Below are 24463 nucleotides of genomic sequence, written 5' to 3'. Positions count from 1 at the left end.
CATTCTCTCCCAACTGCCATCTGAATGCCATTTGTAGAGAGGCTGTGAAACGGAGTCTCCTCTTACTGCACACGTGCACGTTTCCTAAGTCTGGTGCCAAATGTTCTATTGATAAGAACTAAGTCCAGTGCTTTTATAATAGAGCATGGATACTGTAGGACTCCAGGACCACAGGTGGCCTTTAATCCTCGGCACCTGGTGTAGCCGAGCTACTGGACTTGAGTTTCTCGAATAAATGAGTAAGCATTTCTCAAATTTAATTAAAAGAAAAAGCATGAAAATAAAAGGAGCTGTGTTTCCAGAAATACTGAAAAAAAAAAACAAAGGAGCTCAACTCTCTTGATGAATTGGTTACCTCTTTTATCTTTCAGAGTCGGAATTGACAAATTTGGCAGGATTATACAGAGATGAACGACTGAAACAGAAGGCAGAGTCATTGAAACTTGAAAACTGTGAAAAACTTTCCAAACTCATTGGCCTGCGCAGAGGTGGCTGAAAAGATTGCTAGTCCTGCACTGGGTTGGGGTTTTGCTACTTGTTACTATTTATGTTCCTAATTCCATTTTATAATACAAAATTAGGAAATGACGAACATTTTACAACTTGCTAACTTTTGTGGGCAGAGTTGAAGGCACTTGAGCATGGAGCCAGACTTGCCATCACAGAATCCTTCCTGGGGATTGGCTCCAGGGGCCACTAACAGTTCACCTGAATTGAATTAAAGGCAAAGTGTTCGATGCAGCCCCCCTGCTCCATGCCTATCCTGCCACTAGGACTGCAGTTCAGGCATCCCAGGGCAGGTCCACGTTTTTTTCCTCCTTCCCTTCTTCAGTTAAGTCTTGATATCCGGTCGTTCCTAGGCATGGCCAAAGCAGCTTTGCATTAGTTGTTTACAGTGTACACGGAGAATGATAGCTCTCCCTTTCTGTGAGTCCCCATGGCCCCTAGCATTCAGCTCTTGGAACAGGTGCCCACCCAACTTTGCATTTTCTAAGGGAAATGAGAGATGTAAACTATTACAGTCAATAGTTTTCCATTGCCAATCTCTGTTCAGAGTTACTAGCATTAACAAACTGCCTGATTTGATTTTCTTTTACTTCCTTAACCCTCTCTCTTGTTAGAGGGTCCAGAAAGTAAAAGCCACTGGGTAAAAGAAACAGTTCCATGGACAGCCCAGCAGCAGAAAGCAGGGACCTAGGGATGAAGGTAAAACACATGCCTGAGTCTCAGCTTCTCAGTGCAGGTTCCCGAGGCCATCACAGAATCTGGAGAATATGAGTGGTTTTTTGCCATTTCCTCTTGCAGCATCACACTTGACCGGAGTTCCTACACCCCACACAACTACAGTGGTCAGACCTAAGAGCAGGTATTGCCGACCAACCAGACTGGTTGCTCAAGCCTAGAGCTGGAGGGGAAAGTCCCTTTTTCCATTGCTTCGGAGGTCAGTGTTGGTCCCAGCCATCCCGGTCTTTAACCCAGGGCCCCATCGCTTGTGTTATGAGATGCCTTTTCACATAATCAACATTTATTGAGTGTCTAGTGTGAAACCAGAGCTCTCACATATATTTTCTTACTTTAGCCTCCTCACAACTCTGTGAAGGAGACGTATTATCCTTTTGTTTATGAAAGAGAACATTGTCCCAGAGAGGATGAATGGATGACCCAGTCACAAAACTGGTAATGGCAGAGCTAGGTTATCAAGTAGAAAATGCCATTTCTTTGGCAGTTCTAGCCAGATTGGTAAGGCATAATCTTTCCCAAGGATGCCCCAGTACCCCCTGACCATGTGACCCTGTGACCATATATCCATTTTATGGCAGTCTTGTGTTCACTCTGGACCTTCCTCCCTGGCCTTGAGGGAACAAGACCCTCTCTATAACAATTCTGTATACAAAACAAGAGGTCCTCAAAGGCAGGCAGTCGTTCCCACTGGTGACAAGGAAGAGGTTAGTTACTACCTAGGCCTGATGGTTCTGGGCCCTCTCTTCTAAGTGAACTACCAGGACTGAGCTGCCTAGATCATCATGAATCAGAACCTGGAAGATCAATAGGTGACTGTAGTCTACATTCAATGTTTTCTTCGGGAGGGAAGGAAAGTTCCTATATCAAAACTGATTTCCAAAGTAGAGTTTGTCCTTTCAGAGGCATAGCCATGATTTAGGCAGACGTGTCTAGCATGGTTCAACATGGACATTCCACATGGTCGAGAGATGGGTCCTGAGGTGAAGATCTTTGGTGGCTGGAAGGGGACACCTGCTCAGCTGTGGGAAGGGGAGCAGCTCCAGAGAAGCCAGATTTTGCTGCTCAGCTAGGTCTATCTTCCTGGTCTGGGGGGACTTCCTTGATCCTTTCTGAGTAATTGAGGGGATTTATACTATAAAATATGCCTGTGAGCCAAACAGGCTTATGGAAAGATTCCCTATTCACACAAAAATCAAAGCTCTCCCCTCCCCAACTCCAGTCTCTTCTAGAAAAAAAGGGACCATGATTAAACTGACTTGACATGGATTTCATGGCAGAGATGTGTTGCCTGTGATGATACAAAACAGAGGTAAAACTAACTCCATTAAACATCAGGTCTCTTTGTCTGTTTTCATAGCACTGATGGTACTGTTGTATTTATTACCTAAGAGACTACAACACATCTGGCTTTCCTCTCAGTAGAATGGTATTTGCCTTTGTTAAAGAATTGTTTCATCTGTTTGGTACAGTCCAGAATATAGCTGCACTCTAATTTCCTGGGTTCTGTTTTAGATGGGTTGTCTGCATGGTGGTAAAATAAGCACCTTCCTCTTGCCTACATCTTCTGGAAGTTTTCCTGATTATGTATGAACTCCTTAGGTAAGGCTTTTTCTTGCTGTTTTGCTGTGTCGTTCTCTACGTTAACATGAGCATTCACTCCGAATGGAGAGGGGTGACATGAGAGTAGGGCTGAGGAGGCTGAGCGGCTCGAGCAGAAGGTGAAGCTCCCACTCATCAGAGTGAAAGGGCTCTCTGCACCGGCTGATCAGCAGTGAGGAGAGGAGGGCGAAAACCCTTCTCACACAGAGGACACCAGAGCCTCAAGGAATCCGTGTCCCCACATTAACAACCCTGGGGTTCATCTGTTCAAACCAGAAAACTTCTGAACTTCCTGGATCAGCTCCAAGCCTCACAGCTTGGGACAAGTGTCCCAAGACTTGGGACACTTGGGACAAGAGACCAGTAAGAAAGTGCCATCGCTATGCTTTCTGTTGGAAACTATTAGAAATCACACAACTCCAAACCCCACTGGAACATGGGATCCAGAAGCCCCGCCAAGCCTTGTGCTGTTCTCATTTTCATCCTTCATGCTCAGGACTGGCTTTGTGAGGAGGCATTGTTGGGATTCCAGTTTTCTGTTACAACTGGCCACACTTGCTAGCTCATTGTCTCTGCATGCTCTGTTCCTCACAGAAGCTAGCTCTTAATTAGTATTTATTTTGGACTCATTTATGGTATAAGCTTAGTGTTCTAATATATTAATTTTTGGAAAGGGCCCAGTTACTCTACATATTTTTTGAGCCTGCGTTGCTGATCCCTCGTGCAGTGACCACTGAGTAACTATATATCAATGTGTTCGATATTGATTACATCATTTGCCTCACACTCAGTATTTAGAATTAATGATGTGAATGTTCTGTGACCAGAGCTGGGTTTGACACCGATGGAATCTGCTCCTGGGGCAATACGAATCCTGAAAACTCTGGTCACCTGATCCACTGCATCTGGATTGAGTGTATTTTAACAGAGAAAGAAATTAAATGATTTTATACAAAAAGAATGGGTCTATATTTTCCCTTTGTTCTTTTCCTCTTGCTCATGTCACCCCTGGGCACCACGTCCTTCCTCACTGCCCTCGAGCCACCTGGGACTAGAGGCCTACTCTCTTCTGCTCCAGCCTTCACGAATCCGTCACTGGAACTGTTGGTGTTAAGAACAACAGAGAACTGGTGACATCACCAATTCCATAGGCCTCTTCTATCAGGTAACAAGAGCAGCCACAGCATATCACAGCCAACGCACAAAGCTAAACCACTTAGCTTTCTAAAACCAGGTGTTATCCCAGTTCCTTAATGGCCTTGTTCCCAATGACCCATGTTTTAGGAAGTCTTGGTTGAAATATACAGGACATAGGGGACTCCTGCCTGACTCAGAACAACATATGACTTTTGATCTCAGGGTCATGAGCTCGAGCCCCAGGTTGGGTGGAGAGAGAACTAAAAAATAACTAAATAAAAGACTTTAATAATACAGTACATGGTTCCTAATAATACCTTTCATTTGGAAAAAGATGGCGATGAAATTCAATTCATCAAAGATGGAGGACTTACTGTGTTGGGTGGGCTGAGTGTGGGGCTGGGGAACAAGTGAGACCCAGAACCATGGCTTCCCCCTCAGGACTGAGGGGGAAGCCAACTTTAGACCGTGCTTCCCAGCAGGATGAATGTCAGAGGGGAAATCAAGGAAACCTTGGGGATCTATAACAGGAATTCAATCCAGTGTGAGCCTTCAGTGCAAGCAACTCTAAGGAAGAGAGACTTGAAACATAATCACCCTTCTTACAGAATGCAGTCATTTTTTTTTTAACAGAAGAGGGAAGCAACACTCAGTGCTTCCAGTTCCATGCATAGCACCACCCTCTGTCCAAGGGTGAAAGTTAGAAAGCTAGGAAATGTCGTATAGTAGACTGCATTTGGTAACCCCTAAAGGACCACATGTAATATTTGTGCTCTTGTGTAGTCCCCTTTCTAATCTGGGCTGGCCTTTGATCTTTCACCAATAGAATGTGGCAAAATCAGCAGCTTCCATTTTTGCACTTAGGGAAAGCCAGCTGCCATATCAGTCCAACCACCCTGCAAACTCTAAGCTAACCCCATGGAGAAGAGAAGCACCAAACAACCGAGCGAGCAGCAGGAACTGAGAACTCAGACATAAAATCTAAGCCCAGCTGTGTAGGCCACCCAAGCCGACAGGCAGGACATAAATGAGCTGTCCCATCAAGCCCTGTTCAAACAGCAGAATCACGAGCAAATGATACTATGGTTATTGTTTTTTAAGTCATGACATTTTGTGGTAGTTTCTTTGCAGCGTAGACAACCAGAACACCTTGGCTCCCTTTTTCCCCATATCCCCTCCTTCCTTAAGTCCTATCAGTCTGACCTCCTGAATAGTCCAAATCCAACTGCTCTCTTCTCCTCTGACACCATCTGACTCTAAAACTACCAGCCCCTTTTTGTGATGAAAACTGCAATAGCTTTGGGGTGCCTGGGGGGCACAGTTGGTTGAACGTCAGACCGCTGGTTTCGGCTCTGGTCTGATCTCAGGGTTGTGAGACTGCATTGGGCTCTGCAGTCAACCCTGAGTCTGCTTATGTTTCTCTCTCCCTCTGCCCCTGCCCCCTGCTCACTCGTTCTCTCAAATAAATAAATCTTTTTAAAAAATGCAATAGCAGGGCCCCTGGGTGGCTCAGTGGGTTAAACCTCTGCCTTCGGCTCAGGTCATGATCTCAGGGTCCTGGGATCAAGACCTGCATTGGGCTCTCTGCTCGGCGGGGAGCCTGCTTCCCCTTCTCTCTGCCTGCCTCTCTGCCTACTTGTGATCTCTCTCTCACTCTCTGTGTCAAATAAATAAATTTTTTTTAAATGCAATAGCTTTTTTTTTTTCCTTTATTTAAGCAATCTCTACACCCAACATGGGGCTCAAACTCACAACCCTGAGATCAAGAGCTGCATGCTTTACTGAATGAGCCAGCCATGTGCTCCAAAAACTGTAATAGCTGCTTAAGTACAAGTAGTGTCTATGCATCTACTCAGGACCACGTCCAATCTGTACACCTCACTGCAACCAGAGAGATCTTTTCAGGACACAAATTATGTCACACTCTTGCCCAAAGTATTTGAGCAGCTTTCTTTGGCCCCCAGAATAAAAACCATCAAAGTTCTTAACACGGCCTAACACTGAACAAGGTTCTACCCAGTTTCTGGCCACTGACCCTTCTTGCCCTTGTACAACCTTTTCATTTCTGCCATACTAACTTTTTAATTATTATAATCTGCCAACACCTTTTGCCCCAGGGACCTTATAAATACTGTTCCCTCTTTCTGGAACCCTTTCCAACTCACCTGCCCCTACCTGTTTTGTTAAGTGCCTCCTTGTAATCTTATTAGGTTTCAGCACAAACATCCCACTTCCTCACAAAAGGCTTCCCGGACACCCCAAACTGGGCAAAATCTCCCTTTAAAATACTCTCATGCAGGGCAACTGGCTGGCTCAGCAAGTAAGCATGTGACCCTTAATTGCAGGGTCATCAGTTCAACCCTACCTTGGGCATGAAGACTATGTAAAAGGCAAAACAAGACAAAACACAGTCCTTTCTCAACACCTGTCATAGATATGTTATTTATTTGGATAATGACTCAATTTGGGATTTAAGTGTGTGTTTATTTGATGCTTGTCTCCCCACTAGACTAAGTTTCATTCTGATTTTATCTGATGTGAACCTTGAAAAAATGACATGTCATCTGCCAGGATGTCCACTGGAAGTGCAGCCCGAATTCTTTGAAACTACTCCTACAATAGATAGGATGTGTTCCCTCTCCTTGCATCTGAACTCTGAGGCTCCCTGGCAAATAGAATATAGCAGAATTTACACTGTGCCAGTTTTCAGGCCCAAGCCTTAAGAAAATGGTCATCTTCCTTTTCCTATCACCTTGGATGCTTTCTCTTAAACCTAATCTCCATGCTATAAGAAAGCCCAAACAGCCCATGGAGGAGAACAAGAACCTTGGTCAGCCTCAAATGAGCTCCCAGCTGATAACTCCAACTTGGTCAGTTATGTAAGTGAGCTATCTTGGAAATAGAATTTCTAGCCTCTTTCCCTCTCCCTCCCTCACTCCCTCCACCCAAAATCCCAGCTGATATAACATGGAGCAGAGATGAGTTTTCACTATTGAACCCTGCCCAAATTGGAGTTTCCTGAGTGAAATGACTTTTTTTTTTAAGCTGTAAATTTTGAATGCTTCATTATACAGCAATAGGTAATAGGAACCTCAACCAGAATGACAACGCTGTGCAGAAAGGAAACACTTCCTGGGTTAGGATCACAGAGCTGTTTGTGATGTTATGTCATTCCGACCCTCACTGAGCCCTGGCTGAGGCCAGGAGCCTGTAGTATTTGTTGGCATACAGATGGGAGTCTGTGGCAGTCCCCCAACCAGGATAACCATCCTTCATGTCCATGCTGGTATGCAGACATGGACCCAGGCTTCTCTCTTGCTCATAATCTCCTATCCTCAGGGAAGTAGCTGGTGGGGACTACTGAACTCCAGAGTTTTGCCCTCGACATTTCCAGTGCTGAACAACTACCTACATGTGGCTAGTGGCTGGCTAGTGGCTGCCGTACCGAACAGTGCAAATGTAGACTACGGCCATCACATAAGTTTTATTGGACTGTACTGCTCTAGGCTCTTTAAGATTGGTCAACAGAAATGGCCTTGCTCTCTTGGAGCCCTGGGTGGCATAGTTGGCTGAGGGTCTGACTCTTGGTTTAAGCTGGGGTTGTGATCTCTGGGTTGCAGGATCCAGCCCTCAGTGAGCTCTGCACCCCACCTGGGGCTCCAAACTCATCACGGAGTCTGCTGGAGTTTCTTTCTCCTTCTCCCTCTGCCCCTCACCATACTTGTGCTGTCTCTCCCCTCACCCTATCTCTCTCTGTCTCTCTCTCAATAGATGGATAGAGAAAGAAAGAAAGAAAGAAAGAAAGAGGAAAATAGGAAGGAAGAAAGAGGAAGGTAGGAAGGAAGGAGGGAAGGAAGGAAGGGAGAAAGAAAGAAAGAAAGAAAGAAAGAGGGGGAGGGAGGGAGGAAGAAGGAAGGGAGAGAGAAAGGAAGAAAGAAAGGAAGAAATGGCCTTGCTCTCCAGGATGTGAGAATAGACATAAGAAACACTGAAAAATCAAACAAGGGCTACCACTGGGAAATCCACAGAAATGGCCACATTGATCAGGCCACAAATTTCAACCCCAAAAGAGGCTCCTAGGGAGCCTTCTGGAGCAGCCTAAGTGGCCTACCTGAACTTTCAGCTCCTCTTCCTGGTTACTGATAATACTTTCTCCAAACTACTTAATAGAGTCATTTCCTGCTTAGGAGTATTAAATTCCACAATTTCAGTACCCATTATGTTCAACAAAAATCTAACACAGCATCATGGTTAAGAACATGGATTCTGGGGGCGCCTGGGTGGCTCAGTGGGTTAAGCCGCTGCCTTCGGCTCAGGTCATGATCTCAGGGTCCTGGGATCAAGCCCTGCATGGGGCTCTCTGCTCAGCAGGGAGCCTGCTTCCCTTCCTCTCTCTGCCTGCCTCTCTGCCTACTTGTGATCTCTCTCTGTCAAATAAATAAATAAAATCTTTAAAAAAAAGAACATGGATTCTGGAGGGGTGCCTGGGTGGCTCAGTGGGTTAAGCCTCTGCCTTTAGCTCAGATTGTGATCTCGGGGTCCTGGGGGGTCCTGGGATAGAGCCCAACATCAGGCTCTCTGCCAGGCAGGGAGCCCGCTTCCTCATTCTCTCTGTTGGCCTCTCTGCCTACTTGTGATCTCTCTTTTTCTCTGTTAAATAAATAAATAAAAATCTTCAAAAAAGAAAGAACATGGACTCTGGAATCAAACCTCCCATGTTAAAACACTGTTCCAAAGCTTCTTAGCTTGGGTGACCTTGGCAAGTTACTCATCCTCATAGAACCTGCATTTCATCTGTAAAAGATTAAAATCTTCTTCCCAAGATTATTGTGAAGATCACATGAAATAGTACTATAAAGGCATAATGGTGCCACAAAATAGTAAATACTCAGTAAATTTTAGCTCTGATTTTTCCTCAGCTTATTTGATCTTATTTGGGTTTCCAAAAAGCCCTCAAAGGGGATTTGGTGAGGATGTGTGGTCACTTTAGGATCATTTTATCCTTCTGCACATCTACAGAAGGAGTGCTCGCTTCGGCAGCACATATACAGAAGGAGATGGAGAACCTCTGTTCTCCATCACTTCGATGCCCCTCTTTAGTTCTCCTTATCTCTTCAGTACCTTGACACAGTTGAACATGGGTCCACTGTGGCTGCCAAAACCTGGTACCTGCGTAGGAGGACTCTTATCTTGGGTGAGGCCACTTTCCTTTCCTGTTCCTGGGCTTTGGGCCACCTAAGTAGAGAGTATTCATACGTGGAAGAGAGATCAGAAGAGGCTGGAGTCCCATATTCTGGGGGAAATCTAGAGATTAGGGCGCGAGAAAGAAGCTTGTGAAACTAAAGATGCAGGGGTTGCCTTAGTTAGCTCTTGCTTCACAGGTCTAGCAGTTTAACAGGCCCTGGGAGAAGGCTGAGAGAGCCATTCTCTGAGCGAGGCCTGTTCACTTCCCTAAGGAAGAATAAGCCGGACCCCGACTGCTCCTTCTGTCTGCGTGACAAATACAAGACGAAACAGGTGTGCAGATAAACTATGAACTTAAATTACTAAAGGTTGTTAGAGATCTCCCCCACCCCAGGAGGCACCTTTCAGAGAGCGGCTCCTTTAAGAGGCGGGCCTCATCCCTGCTAACAAAGGAAGTCCCCGCCCCCAGTTGCCAGGATGCTCTGTGGCGTCGCATTCTCATTGGTGGGCGACGGTGGGTGAGGCGCCCAGAGACAGCCATTTCCAACGAGCTGGCGTGGGCGAAAGATGGCGACGCCCCTCGGGTGGTCGCAGGGGGGCTCTGGATCAGTGTGTCTCGCCTTCGATCAACTGCGGGACGTGATCGAATCTCAGGAGGAACTGATCCATCAGCTGAGGAACGTGGTACGCAGCCAGAAAACCTCGGGGAGAGGCCGACCTGAACACCTAAATGGAGGGGGCGGGGCCAGACCCTATCCCGAAGCCAGTGGCGAGCTTAGAGCACATTGCCAATGGCGTCATCAGGGGGAGGCGGGGCCCAGATGTCTTATAGCTAGTAGGAGTGGAGACAAAATGATGCAAGGTCTTCACGAATGTCTACCATGGAATTTAAATCAAAGTCAAGTTCATTTCTACTTCCTGTTTGGTTGTATAAGTCCGGGTAGTTATGTCCCAGTCTATTCACCGAGCCTCACTTTGCCCATTTCTAGTTGGAGAGTACTTCATTGGCTTCCCAGGGCGCTCAGGTGCAGGCACTGAAGCTATAAAATCTTTTCTCTTGTGGGCATCCCCACATGGCGCTGTCTAGTGCAGCGCCATGCTGAGGGCAGTAAGCACTGGTTTGTCCCTTACACATGTGAACTTAAGGGGTTCCGACCTCTTTATGCCCCTTTGCTTTTGCCTTCTAGTCAAACCCTCGTTCCTGAGCAAAATATTGGAGCCACAGGTTACCTGGACAGGCATGGTAAAATCCTGGCCAGTTGGGAGTTCATGGTTTCTCTCTCTCTTTCTCTCTCTCTCTTTTTTCTATCTTGATTAGAAGATCGTGAGATAGCTCCATCTCAGAAACAAAACTGACTTAACATCTATTTCTCACTCTTAATAGGTGTGTGCAGCTCTAGGCACTGAATTACCTACAATTCCCTAAGGGTAACTAGCTCTTTTTCTTCACAGCTGGCATCTGCTGGCATTTGCATGTGTGTTCTCACCATCTGAAACACTTTTCTGTTCCACCACCACTTCTGGCCCGCCCCTGTTTAGTAGTCAGATGCCCTGTCTGATGATCTTTCTTTGGAAGGAATTCTGATCTTTCCCCAGGCCAGAGGCCTCCCCTGAGCACCACAGCCCTCTGTGGTTCTCCATCATACTCCCATACCGTTTTAGAAGTGCTGGCTGCAAGTTGTCTCCTATATCAAACTGGTTACTCCTTAAGGGTAGGTAGGACCTAGAGCTGAGCCTCTGTGAATCTTATGGAACCACATTCTCCCTTCTCAGATCTCAAGTCTCATGCTAGGTGCCCTGGGTATCATTCCACTGTCTGACCTTGGTCCTGATCCCTAGAGAGCGCTCCTCCCACTCCAGCCCCAGGCCCTCCCTGAGCCAGGCTCTGTTGCAGATGGTTCTCCAGGATGAAAATTTTGTCAGTAAAGAAGAGTTCCAGGCAGTGGAGAAGAAGCTGGTGGTAAGTAATGGCCTCTGCAGGCTCCTAATCTTTTCCCATTTCCTGGGATTCCTGTGGATGAGCACAGTTATTGAAGTTTCTGAGAGCCTCCAGCCCTACCTGTGAGGACAGAATCTTCCTGGGTCCTGGCTTCCATGTGCCTCTCTGAGAAAGGGAGCTGGTTAAGGGGATCTAGGAAACCAGGGTGGCTTGGGGGGTAATGAGGTCACTGCTGCTGCCCCTGCAGGAAGAAAAAGCTGCCCACGCCAAGACCAAGGTCCTCCTGGCCAAGGAAGAGGAGAAGTTGCAGTTTGCCCTTGGGGAAGTAGAGGTGCTATCTAAACAGCTGGAGCAAGAGAAGCTGGCTTTTGAAAAGGCGTGAGTGGGCCTTGGTAGGAGGGGAAGAGTTGGGGGTCCAGTCTGCCTGTCAGCCTTCCCACCCTTTCTTTTATTCTCCACCCAGGCTCTCCAGTGTCAAGAGCAGAGCTCTGCAGGAATCCAGCAAGAAGGACCAGCTCATCACCAAGTGCAATGGTAGGCGGGAGGCCCGTGCCCCCCCCCATGCTTACATGCATGGGTTCTTCCCTAACAGCCCAGTGCCCATGTCCAGGGCAGGGTTTCACCCCAACTTCTGCCCCCGGCTGAGGATACAGGCAGGCCCAGGCGGGCCACACCTTCGCAAAGGCCTACAGGGACCAGGCAGGCCACGGAAATGAGGGAAGCAGTTGGTGTACAATATTCTTCATGGCCATAAAAGAACGGGCTCGCTCCCATTTTTCTTGAAACATACGACCTTCTTAGTCCACCTTTTGTTTTCCCACTTTTGATGGGTATTAGAAATAGCGTAATTTACTCATAACTATTACAAGAGGGACAACAGGGCAAGCTCAGTCCCATTTGGGAGCTGACCCCTAGTGTCAGGGTTGGGGACCCAGCAGGGAGGAGTGGGGACCATGGTGATGGGAAGAGCCATGCTACTTCTCAAGGGCTTAATGTCTCTGCCATGGGAATGGGGACCCAGTATTGTCAGATCTTTAAAAAAGAAACTAGAAGCCAGGTTTGTTTGTTTTTTGTTGTTGTTGTTTTTTTATTTAAAGATTTTATTTATTTATTTGACAGACAGAGATTACAAGTAGGCAGAGAGGCAGGCAGAGAGAGAGGAGGAAGCAGGCTCACTGCTGAGCAGAGAGCCTGATGTGGGGCTCGATCCCAGGACCCCGGGATCATGACCTGAGCTGAAGGCAGAGGCTTAACCCACTGAGCCACCCAGGCGCCCCTGGAAGCCAGGTTTTAACGGAAACTTTTCTGACTTTTTAGTGTTGGCAACTGATTTCAAAATTTTAAAACTATTGTATGGGCCAAGTAAAATATGTCTGTAGGCCATTAATTTTCATCTCTGCTCTGTGCCAGATGGCTGTGATCACTTCTTGGCTCAGCTGGTGCTAAGTTTGGGGGCACTTTTTGTTAGCCATCCAGTGTCCCTAGATCTCAGGAACCCCTTTTTGGTTTCCCAGAACACTAAATTCCCTTTATCTAGTCATTTCTATTAAGAAATAGATATGGATTCCATATGCAGTTTTGAGTAGGCCAGAGACTAGAGCCCAAGTCCAAAAGATATTCAGGGTCCCTCCTGATGGGCTGTCACCTGGAGTCTTGGGCACCCCATACCCACCAATCCAGCCCTCACTCCCCCTTGGTGAGTACTCTCACTGGTAAGATGGCAGCAGGCTGATGTCTCAGTCTCACTAGGTGGGCTGACAGGCCTCATGGCTGTTTGAACAAGGCCTCCCACTGGGGCCCCCTGGGGCCCAACAGGCAGTCACTGCCTCCATACCCAAGGCCACTTGGACCGCAGTTCTTCCTCCCTCTCTACTTATCCCCCCACCTCCTGAAAAGGAACCTAGAGGTCTTTCCTGGTGGTGCCAAGGCATTTCCTAGAGATCAGTCAAGGCCACAGTGCTCCCGTCTGCTTATGCAAGGTGTGTGTGTATATGTGATGGAGATGGAACCTGGCTGCCTCTCCCCAGAATGTCCCAAACCCCTTTAGTGGGACACAAACCCTCAAGTGAGCAAATCTCATGACCTAAGCCTTCCCCTGGCCTGTGCCCTCCCTACCCTCTAACCTCCCTTTATGTGGGTTTAGTTTGATTTTTACACTTACATAGTTTCTTATTTTTCTCAAAGGGATTTTCTAACCATTTTCTCATTAGGTGCTATTTATCTTAAATTCATCTCTCATTTATTTTAAAAGATTCACATAAATTTCTGATGCCTTTTTCCAAAATATCTTCACAATCAATCAGTCTGGGTGACCTTGGGAAGAAGGGTCAACAGTCCTGGTTCTGTGACCCACAGAGCTCATTTTCATTCTCTTCCTTCCCCTGTGTCTTTGTCTGTGTCCTCTTTTCTATGCTGTGCCTTAACTTTTTACCAAATCTTTTCTTTGAAACCTTAAATGCTTTAGCATTTCTGCATTTTTAGAGTTTGTGTTCTAGTTAATGTTGATCCAGTCTTTAAAGGCAATGGGATTTTCTTCCTATGAGGATCAGAATTTTCCAGGGCTGCCCAAGGGACAGTTCATATAAAAAAAGCGCCCTCCAGATCCCTACAGCCTCTTTCAATTTTGATGCAAGACACAAAAATCATCTTTGCATCTAATGAGCACTTAATGTGGGGGTAAGCTTTGACACCACTCTCTCCCTGGGTGCTCCCCATGCCCTTGTGGAACAGGAGCTGTCCCTGTCCCCATTACAGATGAGGAAATGGCTCTAGAAAAGGAGGCAACTTGCCCAAAGTGGTAATGCTGTCTCATCAATATTAACACTGTTGAAACATTGCCTTGTTCTGTTCTCTCATCAGTTCCTGAGTCTTAACCCTCAGGAGCTGCTCCTTGAGAGTGGGGACCCTATCTTCTCCTCTGGAGCCCTAGCACAGGGCTGGGCATCCAGCTGGCCCTCAGTAGGTCTGCTGGGATTGAGATGACTGAACTAAGTAATATTTCTAAGTCCTAAACCCCCAGAGGATATCCTGTTCATTCATTCCACAAATAAATTTATTGTGCACCTTCTTTGTGCCAGGTACTCTTTCAGACCTTAGGGTTAAAACAGTAAATTTAAAAAATATTTATCCTTGTGGATTTTGTGCATAGAAATCCCAGTAGGGAAGACAACAAGTGAGTAAAATATATGGTATGTTAGCTGTGGGGGCTAAGAAGAAAAAGAAAGCTGACAAAAGGGATAGGAACTATTGAGAGGGGTTGTACTTTTAGACTGGGAAGGATTTTGCCAAGGAAGTCATATCTGTAAAGATTGGCAGGAGTTAAGGAAAGGAACCATTCATCCTCAAGCCTATGGGCAGCGCTGTCCACCTCTCTGCAAGGGCCTCCACCTGCCCTCATGTGGCTCACCTGGTCCAGAAATAGAGTTGTGAAGTCACTGACACGTTCATCAGACATTGTGCCCCTCAGCCACCATCCTGTCAAAACTCCCTAATAAACTCATTCTTACTAAGGTGTTAGCAGCTACTTGTGGAGAACCCCTGGGTGGGGGGATTCAAGTTCTTAAAAAACCTGTAAGGGTATGAATGCCTATCTCAGGAAGGAGCCCGTGGGATGGGAACCACCCCTCCTCCCTGCCTCTCTCCCCCACAGAGATTGAGTCTCACATTATAAAGCAAGAAGATATACTTAATGGCAAAGAGAATGAGATTAAGGAGTTGCAGCAAGTTATCAGCCAGCAGAAACAGATCTTCAGGTGAGGGGTCTGGGCCAGGCTGGGGGTTGTTGATGGAAGTGGGGAACCAGGTCTCTGGCCCCTACCGTAGACTGCCCCCAGCCCATGCCCAGCCGGCTCCGTTGCAGGAATCACATGTCTGACTACCGGATCCAGAAGCAGCAGGAGAACTACATGGCCCAAGTACTGGACCAGAAGCATAAGAAAGCCTCAGGGACGCTTCAGGCCCGGAGCCACCAGCGCCCCAGGGAAAAATAAAATGGTCGTCGCCTTCCTGTTCTTTGGCTGTAATGCCCGACCTCTGCCTTCTCTGCTGTGGGGGTCCCCATCCCTATCCTTCCTATCCCCGTGGGTCCTGGCCCTTGCCACCACCGGCCTCACCAGGGGCCTGATTCCCAGGGAAGAGACAGGGGAAGAAGCGGAAGGTGCTTTTTTTTCCCTTCCTGCTTGCCTTCTGGAGGACCTTTGTGACAGAGGGAAAATCAAGTTACCAGGGACTTAGAGGGGGACAGGGCTTGGACCACCGCCTTGTAGGCCACTCCCGAGTTTAGAAAAGGATGCTGCCCAGGTCTCCAGCCCCTGCCACTTCCCTCCCTCTCTTAGGTAGTAAGGAGAGGGGAAGTGGGGGGTTATAGTCTAGGGGAGGACTACTTTGTTGTCTAATAGGCACTGTCCTTCCTACTCTTGGTACTTAATCCCTCCCTATGTAAACAGCTCTGGTTACCCCTGGTTACCTGTAAACACCCCACCCCACTCCCAGCGCCCTGGTATATTTAACTCTCCCAACTTGGCTATAGAGCAGGAAGGGCTGTGTGTGTGTCTGTGTGTGTGTGTATGACAGAGACAGAAAGAAGCCCTGACCAGAGTCATCAAAGACAGTGGGTTCCAGGACCACAATGAATTTGGGAAATCCATTTCCATCATATAACAAGACTGTTACACCTGTGAATCATACTTATACCCTCTTACACTTCCCCCAAACTGAGGCTCAACTCTAAACAAGGGGAAACAGTGGAAACAGTCTCTGAAGGGGCTATGACTTGCTAAAGTTGCATATGCAGGCTAGAAGAGGGGCAGCATTGATCCTGTCAAAAGGCATCATTGATGGCTAGGTGAGCAGGGTGACATCCAGGCCGGGGACCCACTGGGATGCTGGGTCAGATTTATCAAGTCTAGCCGAACCTGGGTCAGTGTGAGGGTGAGTACATAGGAGAGGGGGAGGTGCTGGTGCTTTTGCTCCGAGGCCAGCTAGGGCCTGAATCATAGCACCACTGAAGCCAGAAGTTTCAAGGCAAATGGTGCCCACTGTCATTATCCCAGGACAGTGACAGGTGGTAGCTGCTTCCCCACCAGTTCCTGTCCCCAGGGTGGGTCCTTAGGTGGTGGGGGCTGGAGTGAGGGCCTTGCAAGTGCCTAGGGGACCATAGAGCTCTTTCTGCCTCAGAGGGGCTTTACATAGGGCCCCACAGCTACCCCCAAAGATTCCTAAGAGACTCCACATCAGCATCTAGTCCTTGTTCTTGGTGCCAAGGCCATCTGTGAAAGCTAGAGCTATCCACTCCAGCCCCTTCAGTATGTTCCCACTAAAGGCAATGGGTCCAGTCAGGGACTACACCTTCCAGAGGCAATAGCACTACTTTTGGATTTAGGGGAGCCCTCCAAGCATTGCTCCTCCATCAAAGATTGTGGGGTGATGGGTCAAGGAAAGTGGTGAGTGCACCCTATGAACTCTAACTGGGACAACTGATGAGAGGGCCAAGGAGAAGAGGAGCACGGGAGTGATAGGAAACCTGGGGCTAAGAGGAAGACGAAATTGCTCAGAAGACCTGAGTCGCCTGACAAAAAAGTCTGGTCCCAGTCCCCTGACTCACATTCTGATCCACAGCCCTGGTCCACACGTTTGACCTCAGGCAGGTCCCCGCTCAGCCTCTCTCTGAGCCGGTGAGGAGCCTAGCTCCTGGCTTCCAACCGGGCACCCACTGGTCCCTCACCGTCCTGTCAGCCCGAGGCTGGATAGGCATCGGAGGCCTCTGGCCCGCACCAGAGGACAATGTTAAAAAAGTGAAGCCCAGGGGCCAAGGCTGTTCCGTTGGCGACGCCACTGATTCGAGAGGGGACGCGGCCGCTTTAAGGCGCGGTGACCCCACGACATCTGCGGGCGGGGCGGGGACAGTGCGGGCGTCCGTGGCACCAGTGGAGGAGAACGTGAGGGAGGTAGTGCGCGGCGTCCAGCCCCACCATGCTGACCACGCTCACCCGGCCAGCCCTACCTGGGCTCCCAGGGCAGCTGCCCGCGGCCCCCGCGCGGCGTCAGGATTCCTCCGGCTCGTCAGGCTCCTACCACACGGCTCCGGGTTCTCCAGAGCCCCCGGACGCTGGGCCGGACGCAGGATGCCGGGCGAAGTGGCCCGGGGGGGCCCCTGCGCTGGGGGCGGGCGCACAGCCTCGCCTGTCCGTCAGCGCCCAGAATAGCCGCCAGCAGCTCCCGCCCGGCTCGGGTTTCCCGCGAGGTCCGGGCTCCGGCCCGCCGCCACCCCAGCCCCAGCTGCGCATGCTGCCGTCGGGGGAGATGGAAGTCATCTTCGGCGCCGGGGCATTGTTCGGCCGCTCTGACGCGGCGGATAGCGAGGTGCAACAACTCACCGCGCGGGCTTTCCGCAGCCTCTCTCCGCCCGGGCCTGCGACTCCGGCTCCCGCCGCACCGACGCCTCAGGCCCCCGACGGCGGCTCCCGCTGGGCCACTTACCTGGAGCTGCGGCCCCGCGGGCCGAGTCCCGGGACCCCAGCGCAGTTCGAGTGTGTGGAGGTGGCGCTGGAGGAGCGCGACGCGCCCGCCAGGACCCGGACAGTGCCCAAGCGTCAGATCGAGCTGCGCCCCCGACCCCGGAGTCCCCCGCGGGAGGCGGGAGCGCCGCGCCCCCGACTGCTTCTGCGCACTGGCTCGCTGGACGAGTCGCTGGGTCGCCTGCAGGCAGCCGCCGGCCTAGTGCAGACAGCACTGGCCAGAAAACTGAGCCCTGCGGCCCCTGTCCCGAGCAGCGCCACCTTCGGGCCCACGGGGCGGCCAGAGTGTGCGACCCGGGAAACGGACCGCATTGCCCGAAGAGTCCTGGAGGAGGCCAGGTCTCGGCCACCCCGCGTGCACTATAGTTCAGCCCCCACTAGGGCACCACGGCCTTGGCCCAGCCTCCGAGAGCGCGCGATTCGGCGCGACAAACCCGCGCCGGGGACCGAGCCGCTGGGTCCAGTTAGTTCCAGCATCTTCCTGCAGTCAGGGGAGAAGACTGAAGAGGCGCACAGTCAGGAACTCAAGACTCGGTTTCCTCGAGAGTCTCCGGATCGAACCGTCCTGAGAGCACAGAGTCCACCTTTCGAGTCTACAGCCCCCCAGGAAGTTCCCAGTAAGGCTGGCAGGCCAAGGAGCTCGTCCCCACTGTGGCAGGCTCCAAATGGAACCTTACGCGGCCCACTCTGCCCGTCTCCCCAGAATCTGCTCCCATGGAATCGGGCTCTTCGGAGGGTAAGTAGCCCGTCGTTCCCTGAGGCATCCTCTGCATGGGGAAATCAGGATCCTGCTGTCGAGGAAACGGTCAGCAGAAGCCCTTCCCCACCTACCCTTTCCCAGTGGAATCACGGTGTTGCCAGGACAAGAAGCCCATCCCCCAAAGCTTCCCTATCGGAGGTTCCGGAACTGACAGTTGGTTATACGGCAGAGGGCTGTAGAAACCCGTCCCCGCCGGCCTTGTCCTCATGGAAGGCTCCAGATCGTATTAATGGAACGTGGAATCCAGCTCCCCAAGAGACGTGGGATCGCACACTGCAGGGCTCATCGATGGTATCTACGTCGGAAGCTCTGAACGGGGTAGGACAGGAGGAGCTGGAGCTGCCTAGGCCATCCGCACCCGGGACTCCCGAGCTCACGAAGGCGCTGAGTCCTTCCACGCGGGAGATGCGGGATCCTGCCTTCCAAGGCAGTCAGCAGTCGCCAGAAGCGGCTGCACCTGAGCTGCCCCTCAGTCGCCCGGTGGGCACCCTGGAGGCCGATGTGCGCCAGGAAGCCGTGGGCCCTGGAGAAGCCGCCTCGGGTCGGCCGCGCGTGGCCATCCCACGGCCCCGAGACGTGCGCAAGATGGTGAAGACCACGTACGCGCCCAGCTTCCCCGCCGGAACCCCGGCTTTGGGGCTGCCTGCGCCTCCTACGGAACCCCGCGGGGAGGAGGGCGGCGCATCCAAGACACAGGAGTTCCAGGCGCTGGGGTCCCCAGGCCCAGCTCACTACACTTCTGTGTATCTCAAGGACTTTCTTCCGGTCGTGACGCACCCCTACGAGCCCCCAGAGCCGCCTACTGACACAGTACCCCGGGACGCTTCGCAGCCCAACGGGGTCCTGAGGCGGAGAGCAGAGAACAGCACAGCAAAACCCTTCGCGCGCACTGAGATCCGCCTGCCCGGTGCACTGGTTTTGGGCCTCCGGCCGGAGGGAACCGGGGGAGTTCTGGTGCGCGGTGCTGGCAAAGAGAACCGCGATGCTGAAGCCCAGCGCCTGGTCCCCGACGGTGAGGGGCGGACCAGCCCTTTAGGCGGCGCTCGCGCCTCACCCCAGCAGTCGCCCTTAGGGGCAGCCGGGCCCCAACCACCCCGACCACCCTGCCCCGACTCCCCGCAGGCGCACCCTAGCTCGAGCCCTGGGATCGCACCCAAACTGGAGGTGCGCCCTGGAGCCCCCGAGCCCGCGACTGCCGTCCAGTCGGCTCTCCCGCGGGAACCCCAGGTGTCGGCTGGCAGGACAGCCCCGCCCCAGCCCCGTGCAGCCTCGGCGCCTCCAATGGACCGGTCCCCGGAGGGCCCCTTGCAGGGGGCCCGCAGGCCACCGGGGACCGCGTACGCGGGGAAGGTCCTAGTGGACCCCGAGAGCGGCCGCTACTACTTTGTGGAGGCGCCGCGGCAGCCTCGGCTGCGGCTGCTCTTCGACCCCGAAAGCGGGCAATATGTAGAGGTGCTGGTGCCACCGTCGCCCCCGGGACCACCCCGCCGCGTCTACACCCCGCTGGCCCTGGGTTCTGGCCTCTACCCGCCTGCCTATGGGCCTCTCTCAGGACTCTCAGTCCCGCCTTCCCCTGGCCCACCGGCCTTCAGCGGCCCCCAAGTACCCTGGATTTCCGAGGCGGGGCCCCTGGATGGGATGTACTACCTGCCCGTGAGTGGAACCCCCAGCCCTGCACCTCCTCTGCTACTCTGTGCTCCGCCCAACAGTTCAGGTTCAGCCGAACCTGGCAAGGGATCCTTGTTCCCCATGTGAAGCCCCAGGGCCTGATCCCCATGGTGTTGGGGCCTGTTTGATGGCCTTGGAAGTTCCAGCATCCAGTCCCCTACCCACCGTTCCTTCTATCACCTCCCTCTCTTTTACCCTTCCCGGCCCATCTTCACACTGGAAGTTACCTTCAGAGAATGTATCAGACTTTGGGACTGATGGAGCTGGGACTCAGAAAGTGGTTGCCTACTTCCTCCTCCAACAAAACTGTATCCTCTTTTCCCAGGCATTCCCAGAGTGGTGTGTGTGTGTGTGTGTGTGTGTGTGTGTGTGTGTGTGTGTGAAAGTGAGGTGTCTTAGGAGTTGTTCCTAGGAGCTGACTTGAGGGCATGTTGGGAGTTCACTGAGGGCAACAAGAAAGAGGCTCAGCAGAGGATGGGGCTGCTCACCGAGGTGGTGAGCTGTCTGGCCCTCCCTGAAGGTGGACCCAGCTGAGGAGGAACAGGCTAGTGAGTGCTGGTGGGATGAAGGGAGGACTGTGACTAGCAACCCTGTTATTGTTTGGAAGAGGCTCTGAGCCTTGGCGTGGAAGGCTGGGTGGGAAAGTGGCCAGTACAGCCACCAGGCCAAGCTGGATCTGAGAAAGGGAGCTTCAGGGACGGCAAGTGGAGATGGAGCAGGAATGTCATATGGAAGGGGCTATAGAGGGTCAGCCTGGGGACGGGGCTTGAGTGGGGAGGCAGTGGTAGTCTCCAGCTGGGAGCCCCACTTCTAATCCTCCCCTCAACCTCAGCATCTGACTTGGCCTCTCTAAGCCCTCAGAGCTGAGCAGGCACATCCTGGGGCCAAGAGTGGAGGCTTAAGGCATTCCCACCCAGGGTGGGGGACAGAAGAAGTGAATCATCAGGAAGGACTTACAAGCAGGAAGGATGGCTAAGCCTCTCGACCCCTCTGGGTGTAGTGGAGGGTGGGTTAGGGCTAGGGCAACAGAAAGGATGCCATGGGGGTAGGGAGCAGGGCAGAGAGACTTGGAGCCCTCAGCTGGTTCTACTCCCTTGGTAACAGATGTAGCAACTGTGCAGAGAGCAGGCCTGGCTTGGGAGGCTGGTCACAGCAAGGAAGGAACAGAACCCAGAGCCTATGTTCTAATTGCATTGAGATTGCTGGAGCCTCTGAGGAGTGCTGAGAGAGATGCATGGGGTAGGGGGTGCTCTGCGGGTGGGGTGGGGGGGTCTGTGTGTAGTTCTGAGCTTGAAGTGGTGGGGCCTTGTTGAACTGATATGTGATGTGATGAGTTTGGGGAAGAACAGTTCCCATTAGAAGCAGTTGTTAGGGATGGAGATTGATGCCTTACCTAAGTTCTAGGCCTCTGGGCCGTCTTGGTCCCAGGAAGTTCCGCCTCCCTGCCTGGGGCTGGAAGCTGACTGGGAGAGCTGTGAATCAGAATAAACCTGAACAACTTCTCATGGCCAGAGATGTTGGTTCTGATGGCACGGAGGGCCCCGGGGTCCCTCCTGCTCCCCTCCCCTCATCCTGTGTGCAATAAATCACTGACCCAATGAGCCATGATCCTTGGAACAGCTGGTGTAAGTTGTCTGATTTCTGACTTCCTGCTGCGACCTCCGACACCCCCTGTGATGCTCTTCCATGTCTGGGTATGGCCTGGGTGGAGGGGGCCCTAGGGCCCAGGACAGGGGCCCTGTATGTCTTTCTTGCATCATGGCATCCTCGTGTCTGCAAACTTGCCTCCCAGGAGAGAGACCTAGGCTGGCAGCCACGCCTGAGATCTCATTCTCCCTGGTGGCTGGGTGGCCAGTGGGCTTTGGGGTCAGTCAGGCTCAGGTTCTAACTTCAGTATGGCCCTTCTAAGCTGTATGGTCTTGGATTCATCACTTCTCTCTGAGCCTCCATGTGCTCATAAAATTGACACTAACACACCACCTCTCACCTCGGTACTCAGTACAGCGCCCACCGAGTGGCCAGATCCCAGGACATGGGAGGGGTCACCCCGTGCGTCCTGGCCCAGGCCCAGCTGCCCTCCTTATGTCACCGGAAATTGGAGCTGAGTTGGTGGCAGCGGGGATCCCAGTAGAGGAGATGTACACGTGGCATCTCTAGGGCCCTGGGGGAAGGAAGAGGTGGGAAGGGTGAGGTGTTGGTTCCTCATTGGTCTGGGTTAGGCTTTCCGGGGTGGTCCCCACTGCACACAGGCACACACACACACCTGCGCCCCAACCGCAGCCCAGGCTCACTGAGCCAGCTCCGCTGACCATGACGCTGTCTCTGCCGCTGTTACTGCTGCTGGGAGCCTGGGCCATCCCAGGGGGCTTTGGGGACAGGGCCCCATTCACAGCCACGGCCCCACAGCTAGACGATGAAGAGAAGTACTCAGCTCACATGCCTGCTCACCTGCGCTGTGATGCCTGCAGGGCAGTGGTCTACCAGGTGAGTACCTACCCCCTGCAGTTCCCTGGCCCCTGTCCAGGTCCCTCCTGAAGCCAGGCCCTTCCATCTACCTCTGATCCTACCACTGGCCTTTGATTTCCAAACCCCTACCCTGGGCCCTGAGTTGGCTCAGCTTTCCATGACATTGCCAACTGCACGTCACCCAAACCTCCATGCCTCAGTTTACCTATCTCTCAGCCCAACAGAGAGCAAATAATCTGGGACATCCCCCAGTATCTTGAGACCCCAGGAGTCACTTGCTTGTCCTCTCTGACTCCTCCCTTTCTGGGCTTATCCTTGGGTCTAGACCCCTTCCCTGACTGGAGAGCATGGGTGTGTATGTACACGTGTGCATATGGTTTGAGCGCATGAATACATGCATGAGTATGTCTTGAGTTCAGAAAGAAACCTATCAAGCATGCCTGAGTACCTCTGTTGGGGGAGGGAAGCCTATGAGTACACGTGACATTGAAGACTGGTCTCTGGTTTTCTGTTGTTGTTGTTTTTTTTTCCTTTCCTTGTTCTTACGGTTTAAAATAGCATGACAGATGGGCAGTTGTGCCCTGGAAGGAGCCCCAGCGCTTAGGCCTAACTTCCCACCGCAGCGTTTCCTACCCACCCACCCCATCTCAGGGAAGTGGATCCTACTTTAGCAGACCCAGTTCCAACTTTCAGAACCTAAGGGAGGAGCCAAAACTCTCCCTTGCCACCTCACTCTCTCCTGAAGACACAGGCTCCTGTCTGACCCTCCCCCGCCATTGAGCAGTCCTGGAGCCTTGGCTCTCAGTCCCTCCTTGTTCTAGATGTGGCATTATTTGGCAAAGGCAGAGGCCAAGCTTCACACCCCAGACTCAGGGGGGCAACGGCAGGAGCTGAGCGAGTCTGTATACACAGACGTCCTGGACCAGAGCTGCACCCAGACCTGGCAGGGGTGAGTCAAGAATCTGGCCCCTACCATCCTCCTCTAGGGGTAGAGCTGATGGATAGAGGTTCCCACTCTCCCACTCACACCAGACACACACTCCACTAAGACTATAAAGTCCAGGGTAGGGGGTTGGTTGGGATGAAGTCTGAGGTCTATTTGCTGAGGGCAAATAGAATGCTACGTGGCCAGGGGACAATGGTGCTGTGGGACCTTGTGCCAGGGACTCTCTCTGGTTCTCAGTTTTCCCTCAGGGAGGATCAGAATCTGGACTCTGAATTCAGCAAATACCCCATGTGCCCAGCTTCATGTGGAGTTGTATCCCTTGCTGGCAGGGCTCCACTAATACTGTATCCCTCTCCTTCCTGCTGCTTCCAGCTATGGGATCCGAGAAGTGAACCAGGTGAAACGTCTCACAGGCCCAGGACTCAGCAAGGGCCCAGAGCCAACCATCAGTGTGATGATCACAGGGGGCCCCTGGCCCACCAGGTAATGATAGGAGTGTGGGGGTGGGATGGAGACCTTGGAGCCTTGATCATCCCCCTGAGGGGCAGGCAGGGTCTGAGGCTCCTGTCGGGCTTCCCTAGGCTCTCCACGACATGTTTGCACTACCTGGGGGAGTTTGGAGAAGACCAGATCTATGAAGTCTACCAACAAAGCCGAGGGGCTCTGGAGACATTGCTGTGTGGAGGACCCGGAGGGGCCTGCTCAGAAGAGGCGACTGTCACAAGGACAGAGCTCTAGTCTGACTCCTTCCCCTTCCTGGTCAGCCCCTGAAGACAGCTGGGGCATCCTCTAGAACTCCCCCACTCTTTTCAGCAGGCTGCCTTGGAGGGCAGAAAGGCCATGCTTTTCTGTGCTGCCATGGCCCCTCCCTCCTCCAGCTTCAGGACACGGGGGCCATGTGTGTGTGTCGGGGCTGGGGTGGGGGAAGGCCTTCCCCTCTGGACTCGAATAAAACCCAGTGACCTTGATGTCTTGATTTCTTCTCTCTGCAACAGATGCTTGTTGGG

At 51.9% G+C, this 24463-nt stretch overlaps 4 protein-coding genes across 9 annotated transcripts in view; all 4 read left to right on the top strand.

The window, feature by feature from the left end:
• The window catches only part of DNAJC18 (DnaJ heat shock protein family (Hsp40) member C18), a 31847-nt gene extending 26184 nt beyond the window's left edge, over positions 1-5663 (top strand). For 3 of the 4 annotated variants that reach the window (XM_059174734.1, XM_059174733.1, XM_059174732.1), the window contains one exon: positions 372-5663. In XM_059174734.1, coding sequence (XP_059030717.1) covers positions 372-496 — 125 coding nt within the window. In that variant the 3' untranslated portion in view covers positions 497-5663. The remainder of the gene's footprint in view (positions 1-371) is intronic. The other variant, XR_009353926.1, reaches the window with a different exon arrangement.
• A 4003-nt stretch (positions 5664-9666) lies between these two features.
• On the top strand, positions 9667-15111 carry SPATA24 (spermatogenesis associated 24). Of its 3 annotated transcripts, none has more exons than XM_059174728.1 (6): positions 9669-9846; positions 11057-11122; positions 11349-11479; positions 11565-11635; positions 14751-14853; positions 14961-15111. In XM_059174728.1, the coding sequence occupies exons 1-6, from the start codon at positions 9730-9732 to the stop codon at positions 15088-15090; spliced, it is 618 nt and encodes a 205-aa protein (XP_059030711.1). In that variant the 5' UTR covers positions 9669-9729; the 3' UTR covers positions 15091-15111. The 3 variants fall into 3 exon arrangements, with proteins under 3 accessions (XP_059030712.1, XP_059030711.1, XP_059030713.1); XM_059174730.1 differs by having other exon boundaries at positions 9713-9846; positions 10936-11122; XM_059174729.1 differs by lacking the exons at positions 14751-14853; positions 14961-15111 and adding an exon at positions 14409-14610 and having other exon boundaries at positions 9667-9846.
• Positions 15112-16261: 1150 nt separating this feature from the next.
• On the top strand, positions 16262-21661 carry PROB1 (proline rich basic protein 1). The gene has a single exon (XM_059174726.1). The coding sequence runs from the start codon at positions 17072-17074 to the stop codon at positions 20129-20131; it is 3060 nt and encodes a 1019-aa protein (XP_059030709.1). The 5' UTR covers positions 16262-17071; the 3' UTR covers positions 20132-21661.
• A 622-nt stretch (positions 21662-22283) lies between these two features.
• On the top strand, positions 22284-24424 carry MZB1 (marginal zone B and B1 cell specific protein). Its single transcript, XM_059174731.1, has 4 exons — positions 22284-22528; positions 23332-23459; positions 23829-23939; positions 24038-24424. The coding sequence occupies exons 1-4, from the start codon at positions 22355-22357 to the stop codon at positions 24192-24194; spliced, it is 570 nt and encodes a 189-aa protein (XP_059030714.1). The 5' UTR covers positions 22284-22354; the 3' UTR covers positions 24195-24424.
• Positions 24425-24463: the final 39 nt, after the last annotated feature.

The sequence above is a fragment of the Mustela lutreola genome, chromosome 5 (assembly GCF_030435805.1).
Source record: "Mustela lutreola isolate mMusLut2 chromosome 5, mMusLut2.pri, whole genome shotgun sequence".
NCBI lineage: Eukaryota > Metazoa > Chordata > Mammalia > Carnivora > Mustelidae > Mustela > Mustela lutreola.
The sequence above is the reverse complement of the archived record's forward strand: the minus strand, read 5'-3'. Positions and strand labels throughout refer to the sequence as shown.

What these genes read in the sequence shown, in the direction of transcription:
- SPATA24 (XM_059174728.1), top strand. Translation starts at nt 9,730, where the DNA reads ATGGCGACGCCCCTCGGGTGGTCGCAGGGGGGCTCTGGATCAGTGTGT. An exon ending in CAGTGGAGAAGAAGCTGGTG is followed by an intron (nt 11,123 to 11,348) that starts GTAAGTAATGGC and finishes CTGCCCCTGCAG; the next exon opens with GAAGAAAAAGCTGCCCACGC. An exon ending in CAGCAGAAACAGATCTTCAG is followed by an intron (nt 14,854 to 14,960) that starts GTGAGGGGTCTG and finishes GCTCCGTTGCAG; the next exon opens with GAATCACATGTCTGACTACC.
- PROB1 (XM_059174726.1), top strand. Translation starts at nt 17,072, where the DNA reads ATGCTGACCACGCTCACCCGGCCAGCCCTACCTGGGCTCCCAGGGCAG.
- MZB1 (XM_059174731.1), top strand. Translation starts at nt 22,355, where the DNA reads ATGACGCTGTCTCTGCCGCTGTTACTGCTGCTGGGAGCCTGGGCCATC. An exon ending in TGCACCCAGACCTGGCAGGG is followed by an intron (nt 23,460 to 23,828) that starts GTGAGTCAAGAA and finishes TGCTGCTTCCAG; the next exon opens with CTATGGGATCCGAGAAGTGA. An exon ending in GGGGGCCCCTGGCCCACCAG is followed by an intron (nt 23,940 to 24,037) that starts GTAATGATAGGA and finishes GGGCTTCCCTAG; the next exon opens with GCTCTCCACGACATGTTTGC.